Genomic DNA, 20,101 nt, shown 5'->3' with positions numbered 1-20,101 from the left:
TTCCAAAAAGTAGGGTTACTGATTAACCGCGATTCTGCTTAAACTGTCTGATGTAAAAAGCTTATTTTGGCAAACGTATTTTTCGAAAGTCAAATTCCAACGAGATGAAACTACCCCTCAAATATTACCAAATTATATAATAATATTGCCATATTGTTTTTTCTCATGCTGACATAAATGTGAGAAAATTTATTTCTTGCTTTGCTCTATCATCACCATTAATAATTAATTCGACGCGAACGAAGTCGCGGGTACACGCTAGTATTTTTAATAAACAATACATAACTCATAAAAGTGGTAAACATAACACATAACAAAAATCATTTGGTAACATTTGTACTTTGTACATAAACCATGAACTATGACTATGAACTTAAAAAAACAAAAAAGCACGAAATATAAACTTAAAAAACGTAAAACACAAATTCGCGCGAATATTCGCGACTGTTACCGTATATTTTGAAAAGAAATTTCTTGTAAAATTCGGATTTTTGCGAATATTCGCGATTTAGGGACCGAATATTTCGGCAATTTCTGAAATTTCCTGCAAAATTCGAATGGAAATATTCGCTACCAACATCACTAGCGCTTACTTTGCTATAAATATCGTTGTGTCCATCTACAAACGTGTTACAATTCTCTAAATTACATTGGAAGATATACCCTTAAAATGAAATTGGTCCCATCTTTTGGCGTGTCACACTGTACGAAAACGCCTTTTGCATTTATAATGAGGAGATGTGCATTTAAAAAAAATTCCCAAGTTTTTTATTCTAGGAGCTACAGATGCCCGATGCACCGGACCCTGTATAATTAACTACAATGTTTACGATATTTTTCTTTGGCCTGGGAGTCTCTTTAATTAATCCGCCCAATATTTTTTTAGATACTTTAAAGATATTATTTAAAAGAACCTGTATAATTCTTACTGTTACTGTTACTCAAATGTTAATAATTTTTTATAAAAATAATCTCCGGCGGCTTATGTAAAACAAGGATCCAAAAAACATTTATCGTTATATCTTTCCATTCCTATCGAGCAAGTCTAAACGCAAACGAACTAATTCATTTTTTATGGTCGGATTTTCCATAGATTAATAATGTCTGTTGAAAAAAACGGATATTTATTCAGTTTTTGATAATAAGATATAACTGGGTACAATTAGAAGTTATTTTTTTCTTTCTATTAGTTATTTTTTCTAGAGTATGTTCAAATATTTGTCTAAAATCTACATAATAATATATAGTATATATGCCAAAATTGTGCCAGTTATTATCACTTGCGTCTAGCCGGAACGTGCAACTTTACAACCCGCAGTTCCGCATGCGCATAAACGACAAACGGTCGGGTATTTCGTGTGCAATTTAAACAAAAAAAATTAACCCCAGAGATTAACCAATGCAATCAAAACAAGCGTATGGACTTTGGCGTGTTTTGATTGCTATTAGTTAGACCAACTTTTCTCTACACCTCGACACCGGTAAAGAAATAAAAATATATATATATTTGTAGAATTCGATCTCGAAGTGTGTGGTACTAAATTATTCGTAAAAAAATACTTCTTCGAAATATGCTAATGAGCCACCATCATTCCATTTGAAAAAATTGAGCTATGATTAAAAATACGATTTGGGCATCTTTTAACCGGCCAGGATAAGACACGAATAACATTCGACGATCAAATCTATTTTTCCAAAGCTCCTTGATTAAAATTAGTGTTTTTAACACAGCCATGGCACTCTAGATTGAAATTTAAAATTCAGTCTTGTTTTAAGCAAAAATGTTAAAAGTTGACATGTGATATGTCATTCCATTCAGAATGTCATTTTCTATCGAATAAAGTAAAAAAAATGCCGATGGTGCTAATTAAAAATCAAAAGTTGTAGTAGTTGTAGTTAGCATTTCCGGTGGAACAGGAAGTGACCGAAAATAATTGAATACGTCATTCAATCCTAATTTATGTCATATACTAACATACCAAATCTCGTTTTTTTATCTGATAAAATAAAAAAGTTATTGGGGTTGAGTCACTTTTGAGACGCACCCGGTATAGAGAATGTTATCGATGTTCATTTCCAAGCTAACTGGACGCCGTTTTTTTTATCGATCATACAGTATACTCGTAATTAGCATGAGCTAAAGTCTATCCAAGGAGCTAGGGAATATTTCGACAGATGACATATATAAATGACCGATACAATTACTTGTGAATTATACTGACAGGCAAAACTTTCATTGTCAGAGATCGTTGGACAGACCTATATTCATAAAGCCGCACGTAATCATAACAAAATAAAGACAAAAGAATTCAAAATTCGCATCCAGGAGTGCACGGGAAAACGAAATCTAAGTTAATGTTAAGCTCATTTTTATAGTTAATTTATTGATCGACTATCGAATTAATAAAAATGTGGCCTTCTTGAAGGAACACAGTACATTAAATTTACTTAAACTTGACCTTGGAAAGCAATATTTCGATGTTATTTCGGGCCAAGTTTTCCTAGGAATTAATTACAACAATAGGTTAACTCCCAGAATACTAAACGAAATCCTTTTGTTTAAGTTAATTCAATAACGGTTCGTATAATAATAATAACAACAATAGAGGGATAATATTTTTTAAATTGCTGGGTTTTCCAAATTAATGTATTCCGAAGATTTACTTTTAATTGTTGTTGCCGTTTAACGGCGTTTAAAACCTAATTTCGGGTAACATCAAATTCGCCATTTTGAAGAAATGCCTTAAATATTTAACATAATGAATAGGATTTCCATACAAGATTTTGGAAATTCCGGACGCCGATTTTTAATTTAGAAAAAGATACGACAAAGTAAAATAATTTGGCTACACACTGCTTAAAATATCATCAAAATCGGCCCATTAAACAAAATATATTAATCTTTAAAATACATCAAAGTTTTCATTTGCCCATTTTTCGTGCCGGTGAATGTATTTCAAAAATTATACATTTTAGTTATATACTTTTCTTATGAAACAAACCTTTATTTTTTAACTAGAATCCAAAAATCAATTAATATATAGGGTGTTCCATTACAAAAAACATAACTTTGATGTGTAAGTTTTTTTGGGGACACTCTGTAGAACTCTACATAATTTTAGAAAATGCTTTAAATTGAATTACATAAGCTCACAAAATTTCACTTCAATACAAACTTTTGTTCTCTTTGCAAAAACCGCGTCGTATATGACGTGCCACCCTGTATAATTCGATTTCAATCAAAAATTCAATGATTAGAATATAGGCAGAATAGGTATAGCTTATGCATTAAATTTATTTATTTAAATAAGTTTACTTAAAAAAAGAATTAAAAAAATCAAAAAATTAAGAGGGAAATAATTAAGAATTTACTAAAATTACTAAAATAAAAAATTAAAAGCAACGAAAAAAAAAGGGTAAACATTTTAGTATTTTATCTATAAAACACAATACAGAAGGTTCCACATTAATACATTCACAGTAATTGAATTCCGAGCTAAAAGTCTCTGGGCACTCCACTAAATATCGACTCCGAAATTCAGCACAGGATTAACAGAGCCTCAAGAGAGCATTCTGGAAATTAAAAGACAGGGTTTACTACAATCATGACTTGAGCACAAAAACGAAACTTGCGGTGTACCGAGCAATAATAATCCCCACCATGTTATCTGGAAGCGAAGCCTGGGTGCCGTACCGCCGACACATGAACGCATTAAACAAGTTGCAACAGAGGCACCTTAGACAACTCTTTAGAATCAAATGGTTCCACCATGTCTCAAACGTATCGGTCCTTGAAAAAGATAACTGCGAGGGCGTTGAAGTCATGATTACAAAATCCCGCATAAGATGCGGGATGCTTTACGGTGAGCTTGTAGATGGTAAGAGAAAACCGGGTGGACAACTCAAAAGGTACAAGGATATTTTCCACGAAAACTTAAAGGGGATAAACATGCAGAATGAGTGGAAAGAAGCAGCGCACAATAGAACGCAATGGAGAAGAATTGTAAACTCAGTTAACAGCGACAACCAAAAAGTAAAGAGGCAACAAAGTAATGAGATTGTCATCATTGACATAAAGAAATGTCCGGAGTGCGGAAGAGAGATAAAATCGCGTATCGGGCTTTTCAGTCACAGAAAAGCTCATGAAAGGAAACGCCTTGCGCAACCATCTTCTGATGCGTGTCAAATACTCGTCAGCGAGTAATCTGTGCTAATATACAGAGAAGACCAGGCTACTAGTAACATAGCAAGTTGCCGGACGAATTTACGTTTACCCGATTTGCGTTCGTACTCTTCACTGCCGGCTAGTCGGCTGGTCAGGCAGTACGCAGTTGCAGTTGTGCTTGGACGGGTCGGTCGTGACTAGAAATACGACGAGAGGAGTGCCGAGTATTTATTATTTTCATTTTAAGTGTTTACCTTCACTTAAGGTAACATTTAAAATAAAAATACTTAAATATTTATTATTTGAGAGTGTTTACAAGCCAAAACTAAAAATAAATAAATTCTCTAAACCCCAAAAAAAACTAAAATATTACTATAAATAAAAAAAAGTTATAACAAGTGTTCAAAAAGACCACCTTCTTGTGCTAGACAGAAGCCTAGGCGGTTGTAAAATCCCCGTCTGGCATTGGCATATTATTAGGGCTAGTAGTTTGGAAAGCCTCTCGTATTTTTACTTGAAGCTCATCCAGATTATTAGCACTATTATGACCATACACTTTGGATTTTACATAACCCCACAAAAAGAAATTATTGGGAGAAAGATCTGGTGATCTAGCGGGCCACAAAATAGTTCCATATCCACTAATTAAACGGTTGGGAAAAGTATTGTTCAAATATTCTTGAACAATACGGGCATTGTGGGCAGAGTAACCACCTCATCAATTTGATTACTTGAAAACGTGGGATTTTGATCCGCGGTAGCACAAATGAACACTTGCTTTAACTCCCGTTTTTCATTAATCAACACATCAGGCTTTTTGTGTTTTTGTGGGGACACGCACCCATGTGTTTCAAAATTATTAATAACTCTTGATATAGTAGGTAAAGATGGAATTGGCCTGTTTACAAAAGTTTGTGGAAAAATTGTTTGTATATTCCGATAAGACCTATTTTGGAAATACCATTTTACAGTTTCAATTTTCTTGTTTTTTCTGTTTATTCTGTTTCAGTTTTCAATTTCAACTTCGTAAACATCCATTATTTTACTTAAAAAAATAAATTTTACACGAGAACTGTCGCGAGAATCTATGTATTCGTTTTGGCTATTAAAACACGAAAAAATACAAATTCTGAAACATTCTTATCACATATCTACCTATTTTTATTTTATCGCATTTTTTCGCCTGCTTTTTATCCGGCGGGCGGGTATACGCTAATTCGTCCGGTTCTGCCTATGTTACTACTACGGTTGTCCGGTCTGTATAAAATCCTTAAGTGACTGACATACTGATTAATCACGATCCTGCTCAAACCACTCAAAGTAAGAAGCTCAATTTTGGCATACAGGTTGATTCTAGGGTGTAGAGGTTCGATAAGAAGGGATTTTTCGAAATTCCAGTTCCAAGAGGGTGAAACCACCCCTCAAATATTACAATATTTTTTATTTAAAAAACGGTCGAGTTTCCGAAAAAACGCTTAAACACGTATATTTTATTTTGTTTTTTACATATTTTAAGATTTTTAAAAATGTATACAGGGTGTTTCGAAAAATCTGGTCATTGATTAATCACGATCCTGCTTAAAGCGCTTGACGTAAAAAGCTGATTTTTGGAAAACAGATTGACTTTAGGGTGTAGAGGTTCGATAAGAAGGGATTTTTCGAAACTCGAATTCTAAGGGGTGAAACTATCCCTCAAATATTAAAATATTTTTTTTAATATTTGAGGCGAACGAAGTCGCTGGTACACGCTAGTGGCAGTATATATGTATATCATTTTAATTAACAGGTTGTAGTATTCAATTACAAAATAATTCACAGGTTGTAGTATTCTCTATCAATAATGTTGAAAAGTATATTCATCCATGCAAAGGTAGTTATTTAAAATTGTCAGGTTCATACTTTTGCAGCTGCTTTATAAGCGGCATATGGTGTAATTTTTTTTTCAATAACTTTGTTTTAACACTAATACTATAACAAATTTTTCGTGTACTGGCGATTTAACCCCGTGTATTTGTTTAGTCGGCTGTTTACGGGATTCTCCGAAGGTGGCAGCACTGGCGGAGAATGTACTAAGCCTATTTATCAATTACCAGCAGTGCGATTCTGCAAATATATTTTCTTTCTTGTGACATCAATCGGCTAAAAGTATCAGAAGCTAGGCAAGAAATTTCTTACTAACGAGCCTACAGAATCGCACTGCAGCTTTTGGTAGAAGAGGTAAAAAAGAACACTGTCTATAAAATAATAAATAATTTATTTTCTTTTCTAAATAAAATAAATACATTAAACTAAACATTTTCGTGGAGCTTTCCGCTCCCATGTCTTCAAACACAACTAAATATAAATTACATTCACACATAGAAAAAAAAACAATACCATCGCCTGTTACAAAGAAACTAAACAGTCATTTTACATTCGAAATAAATACTTAAAAATAAATATGAAAAGGCTTTATAAATTTGAATGAGATTAGGAAATTTTCGTTATAATAATGAAACTTAAAAATTATGTATAATTATCTTTATAACTTTTTATAGACGAAATAAAGAATACGATATTTGACTAGAAGGTCAAAATAATATAAATTAAGTGAAGAATGATTTGATTAAACAAAAACGTTATTATGAAAATGAGCGAAAAAAAAACAACTTGTCATGATCTATTTAAAACTATTGTAATATATAGCTGAAATTCTCAAAACTGATATGTTAAGTACAAATAAAGCTATCAATGTTAGCCTCTATTAAAGTAGTGTCCAACGATAACGAATTGTTTACAGATCTCATGAAAATGTCTATTGAGATTGTCGCAGTACAATTTCCAAGTGTTCCGTAATATTTTGATGAACTTTAAAAGCCTATTTTTAAATAAGGGTTATAATGGACATAATGTAATGCAAATAAATATAATTGTTTCGAAGAAATCAGTGAATGAAAGATTATTGTGAGGTCAAAAAGAAACAAAATGGTGTTTGCTGGGTTATCATCGGCTTAAATGATTTATCAAATAAATGGTGGAATAAATACAGAGGAATCTTAGCGCCGCTGTATAAAACACGATGAATTACATTCTATTATCGCGTAATATAAAAAATAATAATAAATAAATGCATTTATTCGCGTATTAAAAACTAAGAAATTTGGTGTTTTTTACTATACATTCTTAGTAATATTGAATAATAAATACACGGTACAGAGTACATTGATTTAGTTACAGCCAATGTGGCTTACGAATGTCATCTATTTGTCATTTTCGGGTTAAATTTATCTTGAAGAAAACTGAGAGAAAAAAATATGGCAGTTTTTTTTTCTAGTATTAATCATGTACCTAATATAAATCCAAAACATGTAAAAATTTATGTTAACATAAACGAACTTAAGCAACAACTGACGTCAATTGTGATGTGTATATACATCTGTTATAAATATTCCCAATTTCAACAACATAATACACTTGAAGTGTTATTAAAAATAATTTACAAAAAATATATTTTCCCAGTTTGCTTCAAATTTTTAACCCAAATTACACTGAATTCAATTATTCTAACATGGTTTTACAAACTACACACAGATTAACAGACAGAATTACATCTACAATTTGTTATTCTAACTAAGTTTTATTTCTAGAGCCTTTCTTGATCAAATCAATGTTGGCCCAAGGCAATTTGGTTCTGTGCTAAACAATTACATGTTTTTTTTCGAGTTTTTAAGTCAAAGGAAATACTGTCTAAACAAAAAAAATCTATATTGCAAGGTAATCAATATAAGCTGCCTTTAATAGCGAAAATGTGTCGTTTAGCACTCGAGCCACGATTTTAACATCCCTAGTACCTGGCCATCGGTATGTAAATGGTACCGGATAACAGTCTTTGGCGAGAACTACCCTAGCTAAACGTTTGCCCATATATACTGAAGCTTGAGGATCATTATCAGATGATCCTTCAACAGACTTAACCCTCATATAGAGTGCGGATAATCGGATAGGTACGATATTAACGGAATGGGTAACTCTAGCTGTTTGTGGGGCATTAGGAGGGCTAGTTTGGGCTTGCCGGACCTTTGAATCGCTTTGTGGACGGCCAAGCGAGATAAGTGTTTTAAGCTGGGCGGTTCTGCCCCTTTCCTCAACGGAGCCTTGATTCGGATCGACGAGAACCATTTGCCTCGGTTGTCTACCCACACTTGCATATTGCGATCTGCAAAAAATAGAGCAATCAATTAGTTAAATTTAGGCTTTCAAATTATGGGAACATTAATAGTTATAGGTAAATCTATATAATTTGGTGATATGGTTGTATATACCGGGTGCGTCTCAAAAGTAGTTCACCCCTATAACTTTTTTATTTTTTCAGATAAAAAAATGAGATTTGGTATGTTAGTATATGACATAAATTAGAATTGATTGACGTATTCAATTGTTTTCGGTCATTTCCTGTTTCACCGGAAATGACTACAACTTTTGATTATTAAGTGGCACCCTCGGTATTTTTTCACATTATTCGATAGAAAAATGTCAATTTTTGAAATAGATTTGATCGTCTAATGTTTTTAGTGTCTTGTCCTGGCCGGTTAAAAGATGCCTAAATCGTATTTTTAATCATATCTCATTTTTTTCAAATCGAACGGGGGTGGCTCATTAGCATATTTGGAAAAAGCATTTTTTTTACGAATAATTTGATACCACACACTTGGTATTTCGAGTCAAATTGTCGTCATGAACCGCATGTTACAATTTCAAATAAACAAATGCGAAAATGTCAAAAGTTGACATATGATATGTCATTCTATTCAGAGTGTCATTTTTTATAGAATAAAGTAAAAACATACCGAGGGTGCCATTTAAAAAAACAAAAGTTGGAGTCGTTTCTTTTAATGCAAACTCATTCAGGGGCGCTTGATGTAACATAGGGATTTGAAAACAACAGAAGAGCTTATTCAGGTAAACTCATCAATATATGCTCAGTCAGACGGCACTTGGGGCGCTTATGAGCCCAAAGGTATCGTCGAAACACGTTTTGGAATGCCTAGGTGAATTGGCAGCTCTAGCACGAAGGAATAGCATTAAATTATATTATTCTGGGTGCCGGACTACAGTGGCATCCAAGGCAACGAAAAAGCCGATGAGCTAGCTAGGCAAGGATCATCGGCATCCTATCTTGGTCCAGAGCCGGTACTGGGAATACCCAAATGTATGGTCCGTAGTGCACTAAAACTCTGGACCAGGGAAAAGCAGAATATCCATTGGAGAAACAGACAGGGGCACAGGCACAGCAAAGCCTTTATCCAAGGACCTAGCTCTAAAACCGCAAAAAGAATTGCTAATGCTTAGCAGGAAGAAAGTGCGGATTATAAAGGCCTTTTGACAGGACACATGGCTGTCAAGTGTTACCTTAACAAGCTCAACCTGTATCAAGGAAGTCTTTGCTGCAGACTCTGTGATAAAGATCCTGAAGCAGCGGAACACATAATATGTCACTGCGAGGCTCTGGATCGCAAGCGACACTTTTTATTTGGGAAAGCTAGGCTAGAACCGGAGGAACTATGCTGCCATCCTATCTAGGACCTGCATAAGTTATAAGTTAGTGCAGGGTACAGGGATAGAAGAATGGGTGCAGATATAGAAAGAGGACAAACACAATAGGCCACACAAGTCGCAGTGTTTTCGGCAGAGGACGGCCCCTTGTCAAAAAAAACATAGGGATGGTTTCAAGAACAGTTAACCTAATAGGACTGCTCATTCGGCCAAAAGTGTCCGCCAGGTGCATGCGAAAACTACTCGCTTTGTGACGTCATTGTAGTCCTTGTCATGGTTATTTTGTGGTTATTAGTCCTTATCCGGCAACCAATAATACACACACGTGCATTATTGGTTGCCGGATGCAGAACGTTCATTATTTTTTTACGTTCATTAGTTTATTTATTTAAACACCTTATATGTATGCAGTATAGAAAATTAACTGTATAAATCGTATTAAATACTCGGATAATGCATTTTTAAGAACAGCAGTTCCCAGCATCACCTTTTGCAAGCATTCTTTTTAGAGTACTTCCATATTTTGCTTTAGAATAATTAATAAACAAAATCGTGGGCACTTGGTAAGCACTTTGTCACGATCCACAACACAAAATGAACGTATTTATACACTCTATAGCTCTAAAAACTTTAAAGATACCTTTTTCACATTTAAAATTGACAAAATAATTAACTCAAAAGTTCTCAGCTGTTATTTTTATAAGTTTACTATAGGCAACTAATAATACACACTATCTGACACTATCATGACAAGGACTACAATGACGTCACAACTGTCAGCTGAAGCGCGGGAAGAGGCGAACGTACGTCTTGAGGATGAGCAATCCTATTAGTTTACCGTTCTTGGGATGGTTTGAACTGAAAATCTGATGTAACATTATGCATTAAAAGTGATTGACTAAAGTCTGTCTAAAGAGTTCTGAATTAAATTCCTAGATTGAGCCAACAACTATCACTGAAGAATACATCAGTTGGAGTTGGAATCTTTGTTACAACGTTACAACAGCAAACTAACCTACTGTACTATCGTATATTTAACTCACCCTCATGTAATATATGTTAGTTATATAGGTTTGAATACTTACTTTGGCTACATCTTTCAAACTCTTGCACGTAGTGCTGAATAAGATCTATCACATTGGGAAAAGCGGGCAAGACGTGTTGTAGATGGACCTGGCAGTCCAGCTTGAAGTACCCGTTGGTATAGTACAGGCGCACGGAGGTGGGACCCCTCTCTGTTTGAACACTTAGAGAAAAAAGGTACTTGGGATTCGATGAGTTCCGTACGAGAAAGGTACCGATCTGCAAAACAAAAATTGGAATATTAAAAATGGGATTAATGACTGGTAAAATTAAGTAATTTCTTAGCGCATGGTTTTATAAATAAACATTGAAAAATAAAACGGCGTCAGCCATGGCTTTGAAATGAAGGTCGATGTGATTTTATATGAAAAATTACATGGGGAATGTCATCGATAGTCATTTACAATACAAGGAATTAAAGATAACTTTGTCTAAACTGATTAATATTTTTAAATTAGTCAAATGAAATAAAACTAAAAAGTAATGTTTAAAAAAAAATAAATTAGTGATTGATTAATTAATTATCGTAACTATAAACTTCCAAACTATTTTAATAGTACACGATATCAGATGTTATCGTTTTATTAAGGTAATCTACATAATCTAATCACTCTTTAATTGAAAATATCTATAAAAGTAAACTAAAAATACTGTTCTCACATACATATATAAATGCATTTTAAATGAATTATTTCTAATGTCAATAAATTTTTAGAGTTTAACAATACATATGTAGAATTTGTTTACTTAAACATTTATTAGTGTAGGTGTTCAATTGCACTTAACATTTTAATTAATATGCTTCTAGTTATAAGAAAAAAACATTTTACCCAGCTGAAAGGATTAAAAACAGTGACATTTAACACGGAACATATTATTGATATCTGTTTTCTACGACTACTAATGATTTTTAAGTTTGTAGAGTCGAAGACAGCGTGTCTAAATGTGACTTGTTTTCCTAATGTAGAGTGAACGGCTTTGTAATATGTTATCAATGAATTAACTGTATATTTCTGGTTTTCCCAAGTGGTCTCTTAATCTCCCACTTGACTTTTCATTACAGCACGTATACACACGTTCCAATTGTGTGGTCTAAATTAAATAATGTTCGTACTATTAAAATAGTTGAATTTTTCGTGAACCCACTTTATGTGTATATTTAGATATATATTCTCGTGTCATTACTCACTATTTGACAATTAATTTGAACGACTGGACGTCTAAAAGTCTGAAATAACTTTTGTTTGATAATGGGAATAAGAAAGTGATATAAAAATTATATAAATTTAGTAGATATTAGTGATGGGCAAATGCAAGATCAAGACCAAGGGAGTCTTAGAGACAGTTAAGAGGTAGTCTTGGTCTATGTCTTGCAGAGTCCAGGCTTGGTTTTGGTCTCATTGCAAGACTCTTGTTGCAAGGCCATCTAGATTAAAAGAAGAATACATGTTATACCTTTTAAAAGTGCATAAGAGTTTCGATTTGTATCTAGTACAATTTATGAGTGATTTTTAGAATAAAAATAAACAATTAAGTATATTTAGGAAAAAAATAATTAAACTTTTAAATTAAAGTGGAACTATTACTAATTATATAGATTTCTTATCATAAGTATGTAGCTGGCGCTACTAATTATTTATAACTAACAATCATTACTATAATAATTATCATTTAAAGTAATTATTGGCAGGTACATTTTGATATGAGCATATCTAACACATTTCTGTTTTTTATTTTTTTATATTTCTACGGAAGGAACTAATACTAATATTAATACTCTTTTAATTTTCTCAATGTGTCTCAAAATTTTTAAAAATATGGTGGTAAGTTGATGTAACTGGAGGGACTTGTAAATTTCTTGAAAACTTGAGCTATTTTTGAATCTCTAAGGGAGGGGGGGGGGTCAGCTAATTTTACATTAGACAATGATGCTTTTATGCAGTGTTCTGCTCTAGTCGAATACAGGGTGACAATTTGGAGCGTAAGCAATCGGGAATATATCATAATCATAAAATACTGAGAGGAAAAGAAAAAAATGTATCTGTCAGAAAGAAAGTCCAAATTAGCATTTTTACAAACGTTGCTCTACTTTTAAATACACATATCTCAAAAACTAATCGTATGATTTAAGCTTCCTCTATAAGACTTTTTTTCTAAGACGATGAACCCCACAAGATAGGTTCGAATTAAAAAAGGTAGGGTGACAACTCTAATAAAGCAAGGTTAGTGAAAAAGTACGTCATTTTGGTTTCCCCTCCAATCTCCCGATATATATTTGAGATATTCCCGATTTTTTGTCTAAGAAATATTCCTGTTTGACACTCTTCAAATTGTCATCTTGTACTGTATTACGATAAATGAGGGTATAAAAGGTAGTAATCGACGTACCTCGGTATCTTTCAACATTTCGTTGGATTCATCGGAACTAATACCCTCGTAGAACCAGCCTGATTGGCGAAGAGCCCGAACGGTATCTGCCAACTGTCGCAACTCTGCTTCTGGCTTGGCTTCCTGGGGAGGAGGTACTACTTGCAAAGGTATAGTAGGCAGGACAAATGAGATATTTGTTCCAGGCGAACTCTGCAAATAAATAATAAAATTAAATTCACCAACTATTAAATTTAGGTGTATAATATTGTGCAGACAAATGTATAGACATAAGATAATGTCCGGTGGACGGTATGCCGATAATATGTCTGAAATTTTACTTGATAGTTTAACCTCTCTGCCAGATATGCAGGTTTAAAAAGTGTAGACTGTGATATTGAAAATGTCGACAATTCACACATCTAAGTAGTATCATCATTAATATCGATAATGGTAGAGATGAGGATTGACATTATCAACAAGATTAAAAAAGCACAGCGGAGCATATTTGATAGTATATGAAATATGAATAAATTCTCTAACCAAACTACCCAAATGAAATAGGGACTTTATAAATCCAATGGGGTATGGTCATGTGCGGCGTATGGATGATTCACGATTTCCTAAGAAAGTGATGGAATGGGAACCCCCACGCCGTAGAAGGAAAGGAAGAGACCAAAGAAAGCCTGGAACGAAGGAATAAATAAGACCATAAGTGGCAGAGACCTTAGAGATAGATAGTGGACCAATTGAGAGATGTGGAAGAAGAGCATCGGATAACGGCGAAAAAAATTTTGAAACCGATTTCTATATAAATTGTTTTGCTACGAAATTGAAAATGTTTGGCTTTGAACGAAATTGAAAATGTTTGGCTACGAAATTTGGAGCTTAAGCATCCATTATTCCAGCAGCTAATATCCATTAACCTAAACATCTGTAAGAAACAACGTCTCAAAAACATTTGTCATCGTTGTATGAGCAGGATTCTGAATATATTTTATAATATAAAGGCGCAATACGGATCACGGATCTACTACACATCACTAATAACCAGAGGTGTATATAGAAATTAGGAAAAGAAATGGACATGAACAGGTCGTAAAGAACTCTACTAAAGTCTCAGCTGCCCAGACAAACATTTGGCTGCGTAATGGTAAATATCTACTAAAGGAATTCCATATCATCGGACCCTCGTAGAATAAAACACAATCTGGCAAGCAAATGGTGAGATTCGCCAATATTCTTTGTTTTGTAGATTCCATGAAATGAATTTGCGCGCCATGAAACTATAGGAATCCCGAATCTTAATCTATTATTGTCTATCCAGCAGTTGTGTATGCCGCTTTAATTCACAGCTAAATTAATTTTTTTGTCATTTTTGGATGTCGTCTCTCGAAATCTTCTCCAACTTATTGCATAGACTTTAGCCTATGCTATGCGTATGTGCAATCTGCACCATTACCATAGGGAAAATACAAAGCCTGACGATTTATGGTGACAGCATCAGAAGAACATTCTATTCCTTGGTAGGCTGGTACCCAAGAGCCAGAGAGTAGGAAGACTTTATTTTGTTTATCTATTTGTTCAGCTTTTCCAGGCATTCTTTGACCAACCTCGAATTGGTGGTTACGGAGATGATCGTTCTTAAAGCTGCTTGACTTAAGACTTTTTGTTTCTGATAGTTCCTATCGAAGATAAGTTGTACGCATCTTTCGATCGCGTGGGAGAAGGTCATATGGAACTCTATAGACACAACTGTATGTAAACCTAGATTGCATTGATATCTATATATCCATACCTAAACATAACACAAGTGTAGATGTATAAAACTGTAATTTACCTGAGGTGAGGAACACGGGCTGGCTGGTGGAGCTAAGCTGGGCGCTACCGGGCCCCCCACGAGGCCTCCTCCGCTCAGCACAAACGATCTGCGCACGCTCGGACATTGTAGGGAGGCGGCTATTCCGGGGTAGGCGGCGGTGGAGGTGGTGCCCGGGGGGCAACAAGGAAACTTGTGCTTGCAGTTGGGGCATACCGTGTTACAACCGGGCATGTCGGGCCCGTGCCATGCCCAAGTTTGAAAGTCAGTCTGGAACAAAAACAAAACATTTTGAATAAGTTAAATACTTGAATATTGGACGTTATGGTACAAAAAATCGTGTGATGGTTAGTTTATACTTCCAATCATAATCCTAAAGGCCCGTTTACATGAGTGAAGTGAATTGATCAAGTCACTTGAATTCATCTGACTTGAGAGCATATTCCAAGTTTGCACATTTCATGTCGAAAAGCTTCTGTTAGTTAATTAAAAATGGCGGCAGTGCTGTGTCTGTGCGTCAATTTTTTTTGCCAAAATGTGGACAGTTTGAAGTACAGCCTTACGCACTGTCGCGTTGCCATTTTATATCAACTAGCAGAAGCTTTTTGATATCAAATGTGTAAACACTGAATATTTTTTCATGTCAGTGGAATTCCTGTGACTTAATCAGTTTAATTGACTCGTGAAAACGCGCCTTTACTCTAACATTAAGTACTCATAATTACAAGAATATGAATCAACGTGAACGAACGTTAGCCTAGTCTTAATATTATGTCCTCAGAAGTATGAGAATAGCAGGGTTTTTAAAACTGCTGTTGCTGTTAATGTTAATAAGTTGTTAATGTTAATAACTTATTAATGTTAATAAGTTGTTAATTATTGTTTATTCAAAAACAAGTTAAATTTCTAAAGAAATTTGGATTCTTGTAGCCTTTGCCTTTTTACGCTTTTGTATAGGTACTATTTTTGTTTTATATAGGACCCTCCTTTGTTTTTAGCTCCATCTACGGTTTCGTAGGTGAAGCAAACTTGTCCTAAATTAGTTTCTCCAAGTTTCAAAATAAAAAAATATTTGCCAAACTGAGTTAACCCAAAATGTGTTTTTAGCTTATAGTTAATAATGCAACTAACAACATTGCATCGAAATTATATCAGACTCATTATTCTGAGTGGTATAATTGGGTATGAATGATGGGTATGATGATAATATTTAACACATATAAATGTATCATTATTTGTATTATATTCATAGAAAATATTATCTATCAATATTTAAATTTATAACGATTTTATTTACTTGACTTTAAAATCAAATTTTTAATAAATAAAAGATCAATACTATCATCTATCTAATCAATAAAAATCCTAAATTTATTTTTAAACCAATTTTGTTTAAAAATGATTAACGACATAAAGTTACCTAAGTACATACCATATTTTGTGGTACCTACTCACATATAGAGAAACAGCTTATTTGGATATAATATCTTAACTTAGATATAGACAAGTATTAGATACACTAAAACTGAAATATCTGGTTTATCTTTATCTCCACGAAAAATATCGAATCATTGGAATTTTACCTAAACCTTGAAATCACAAATGAAACAATATTTTAAAACAACAAAAAATATATTAATTATTTATTAAACATTGCTTTAATGAGAATTTTTTATTTAATGCGAAACACGCACTTAATTTGTAAAATCAATATTCATTTACATGTTTCCCTATAAACAGTAATACCGGTTTAAAATAGTTTTTTTTATATAGTAATAAGGAACAATGAAGCTGAACATATTATGAATGGATTTGTAAATTTCGCAGATATCCTTCACAATCTAGAACATACATAATATAATATGAATGGCACAAGAAATTTACAACATATTTGGCAAGTATCAATGTGACGATGACGTCATGAAATTTAAACGCTCCATACCAGGAGAATTCTTTTTCAAATAAAAACCTTCCGAGAATATGATTATACATACATTTATCTATTCCTCTGAATTTGTTTTAATATGAATGATCTTTCTGATAAAACTCTACCTATAAATAGATAGATAGGTATATACTTTCCAACATTATAATTTTTCATTTTATTAAAATGTAATAAATTATCTTTCTATCAATAATATTTTTTATTTTGTAATAAAAGTTAGATAAAAAGGTATAGAATGTATAAAGACTACAAAGTTCATATTTCCAATCCAAATAGGCACTTTTAAATGTGTATCTCAAGGTATTATACAGGGTGGTTGACAAGAGAAATTTGATTTTGATTTCAATATGACTACCTGTAGAGGGCACCACCTACAAATTTTTATCTGTATAGAGCAATAAGTTTTCGTTCGTACCTGTATAAAACTACTGAGTGAAAAATATACATTTCCCTGATTTTTTACGTAAAAAATGTCTCTTGGTAAAAATCGCTACGAGCAACCTTTCTCAAGATATTTAGAATGCAAATAGTCAATACGTGTCATTATTGGCAAAAAATAAACATGTTGAGTTGATATACAGGGTCTTATTAGGGAGTCTTAAATAAGTGCAAATATTTTCAGCCCTGGTAGATCTCGATAAAAGAAACATATTTCCAAAACAAAAGACAAAGTCCAAAATAACCGAGTTATTTAAGTTTGAAAATTTAAAAAAAAATTGTTTTTTCTTTGAAAAAATTTTGAGAGCCACTGAATTTTTTTTTCTGTAATTGCATCCCTTTTACGGCTGTAACCATAGAGTAAAGCCGTAACCCGTAACTATATATGGTAATATTAGAGATTAAGAAAATATACCGTGGGAAAATTTGCGGTGAACAGGCAGTTCTAAAAAGTTTTCGAAAAATATACAGGGAAATTTAAAAGAAAATGCACGATTTTCAACATATTTTTTGAGAAAAAAACCTCATAGACGTGTTCCTGAAGTCGAAATATACCAGCTCTGAAAATATTTGCACTTATGTAAGACTCACCCAGTAGTTATTTGACTGACATGATAAATTTGGGAACATTTTATTTTTTAAATTAATCATAAATTTTTCTTCGAAAATATGATGATAAAAGTTTCTATTACACTTTAGGCACAACAACATTTCAAATGTATGATTTCAGTCTAATAACTATTTGCCAACATGTTAAATTTATGTCAATTATGACAGAATTGGTAATTTAGATTCAAAATATCTCGAGAACCATTGCTCGTAGCGATTTCAACCAAGATATCTTTTTTACGTAAAAAAACGTCGTAAATGTATATTTTTTGTTCAGTAGTTTTATACAGGTACGGACCAAAAGTTATTACTCTTAAAACCAGTTAAAAAATATGTAGGGGACGCCCTCTACAAGTAGGAGTCATATTGATATCAAAATCACAATTCTCATGTCAAAAAACTCTCTCCCAGACATCAATTTTCATCCCAATATTGACGGTACTTGGAAGAAATTATTTGGAAAAAAACGAAATAAAAATGAAACTTCTACACCCTCTGTATCTCCCAAACTAAGCATTTTAGGACATACGAACTTTTTTACTTATTTTTATCTGCAGAATATGCTGTCAAACTTTCCGGAACACAGTTCGGACCACCCTGTATAATAAAATTAGAAAGAACAAAAATTAAACAATAAATGTGATTCTACGTCGAGCAGTGTAAAATACGTGTAAATTTTTTCAACTAGATAAATCTGTTTTACCGGGAATTTGTGAAGTGGTAATTCAACCAGTTTAGCGTTAATTGGATTTTTTTCCATTAAATCTGCTTATAGGAATTATGATATTTGTCTTTCTGATAAAATAAAAAATTACATTTTTCCATTCAAAACCACAGAATTTTTTTTTATTAAAATAAGTTAAGAAGCTCTCTTGATCGGTCTAACGTTACAGAAATTGACTTTGACTTTTTATTTGATAAAAAATAAGATTAATAAGTTGTTGATGTTGTTGTTTATCATAGTATTTATGAGATTTGCGTGAAGTTTGCTTATTATCATATCAAAAACGCCTACTCATTAATAAACACATTATGTTTTTCATTCATAACTTGTGATTAACGCAAATTTGAATGATGTCATCTATTGACGTAATCTCTGATTGACTGATATGAAAATTGAAATATTTTTATCAATCAAATTTAATTAGTGCAATGCATACATGGCTTTTTGGAACGGATTCAAAAGTAATTCATAAAATATAATGAGCTTTGGTTGACGCCACTAGTCAACAACGCAAAAAGGTATGTAATAAAAATAGCACTGTCTATTATTCTTGACCTGTCTGAAACAAATTTGGCAATTAAAATATTTGTCCAGATCCGGTTTTTAAAAAGCAATAAAAAATACCTTGTAAAAAATTAAAAAAAAACTAGAAAATGTATTTGTAATAATTTAATTACCTAGTATTAAGTCAAATATAGATCCAACTGGTAATGAGCATTGTGTAAAATAAATTATTAAAAAAAATATCTACATGAGCATGATAACGCTAAAATAAATCGTTATAAAAGCAAGATTTGAGTATATCAACCGTGTCCCTTTTTTAAATATATGATAGAATGAAACGTCTAACTGAAAAACTTAATAAATATGAAAATTGTGAATTAAAAATGAATTCTAATATTTCTTAAAATAAAGGTACACCACTGGAATGGAATAAAGGGACTTTCATACATTTTTCAGCGGTTCTCAAAATTTTTAACCAACAGTATAAGCACAGAATATCTAGCTACGCAACAGAAAAATACTCGAAATGAAAGAGCTAAAATTGCACAAATAGAATACTAGATGGCGCGACAATATCATAATCAGAATATAATTAGAAATTTTGAACTTTCGGTTTTGGATCGACGGCTCGTCGACGGCCTTATAGCTCGGCTAATTATGCACAGTTGCCAGATTCAAAAAGACTTGAATTGGCATCCCATTCTTTTTATTGTGTATAATGCAGTATGTGTTTCTTTCTATTCTTCTTTTCTTGTCAGATACACTTATATTAATTATTCCTTTGGCTATTAAAATAGTTTTAAGTATATTAGTACAAAACATATACATTTTGAATATACAGTACCTTATAATGTTAACTAAGAAAATACCTTTAATTACCTTTAAAATTAATAATATACAGGGCGATTGATAGTG

General features: G+C 32.8%; 1 protein-coding gene across 2 annotated transcripts in view; it reads right to left on the bottom strand.

The window, feature by feature from the left end:
• Nucleotides 1-7,572: 7,572 nt before the first annotated feature.
• The window catches only part of LOC115878556 (cytokine-inducible SH2-containing protein-like), a 179,735-nt gene continuing 167,206 nt past the window's right edge, over nucleotides 7,573-20,101 (bottom strand). For both annotated transcript variants that reach the window (XM_030895079.1, XM_030895078.1), the window contains 4 exons: nucleotides 14,988-15,236; nucleotides 13,169-13,360; nucleotides 10,783-10,999; nucleotides 7,573-8,360 (listed from right to left, as the gene is read on the bottom strand). In XM_030895079.1, the coding sequence (XP_030750939.1) occupies nucleotides 8,122-8,360; nucleotides 10,783-10,999; nucleotides 13,169-13,360; nucleotides 14,988-15,200 (861 nt within the window). In that variant the 5' untranslated portion in view covers nucleotides 15,201-15,236 and the 3' untranslated portion in view covers nucleotides 7,573-8,121. The remainder of the gene's footprint in view (nucleotides 8,361-10,782; nucleotides 11,000-13,168; nucleotides 13,361-14,987; nucleotides 15,237-20,101) is intronic.

This window comes from Sitophilus oryzae, unplaced genomic scaffold, assembly GCF_002938485.1.
Source record: "Sitophilus oryzae breed Bouriz unplaced genomic scaffold, Soryzae_2.0 scaffold_1518_pilon_pilon, whole genome shotgun sequence".
Classification (NCBI taxonomy): Eukaryota; Metazoa; Arthropoda; class Insecta; order Coleoptera; family Curculionidae; genus Sitophilus; species Sitophilus oryzae.
This window is presented reverse-complemented; position numbering and strand designations above follow the sequence as displayed.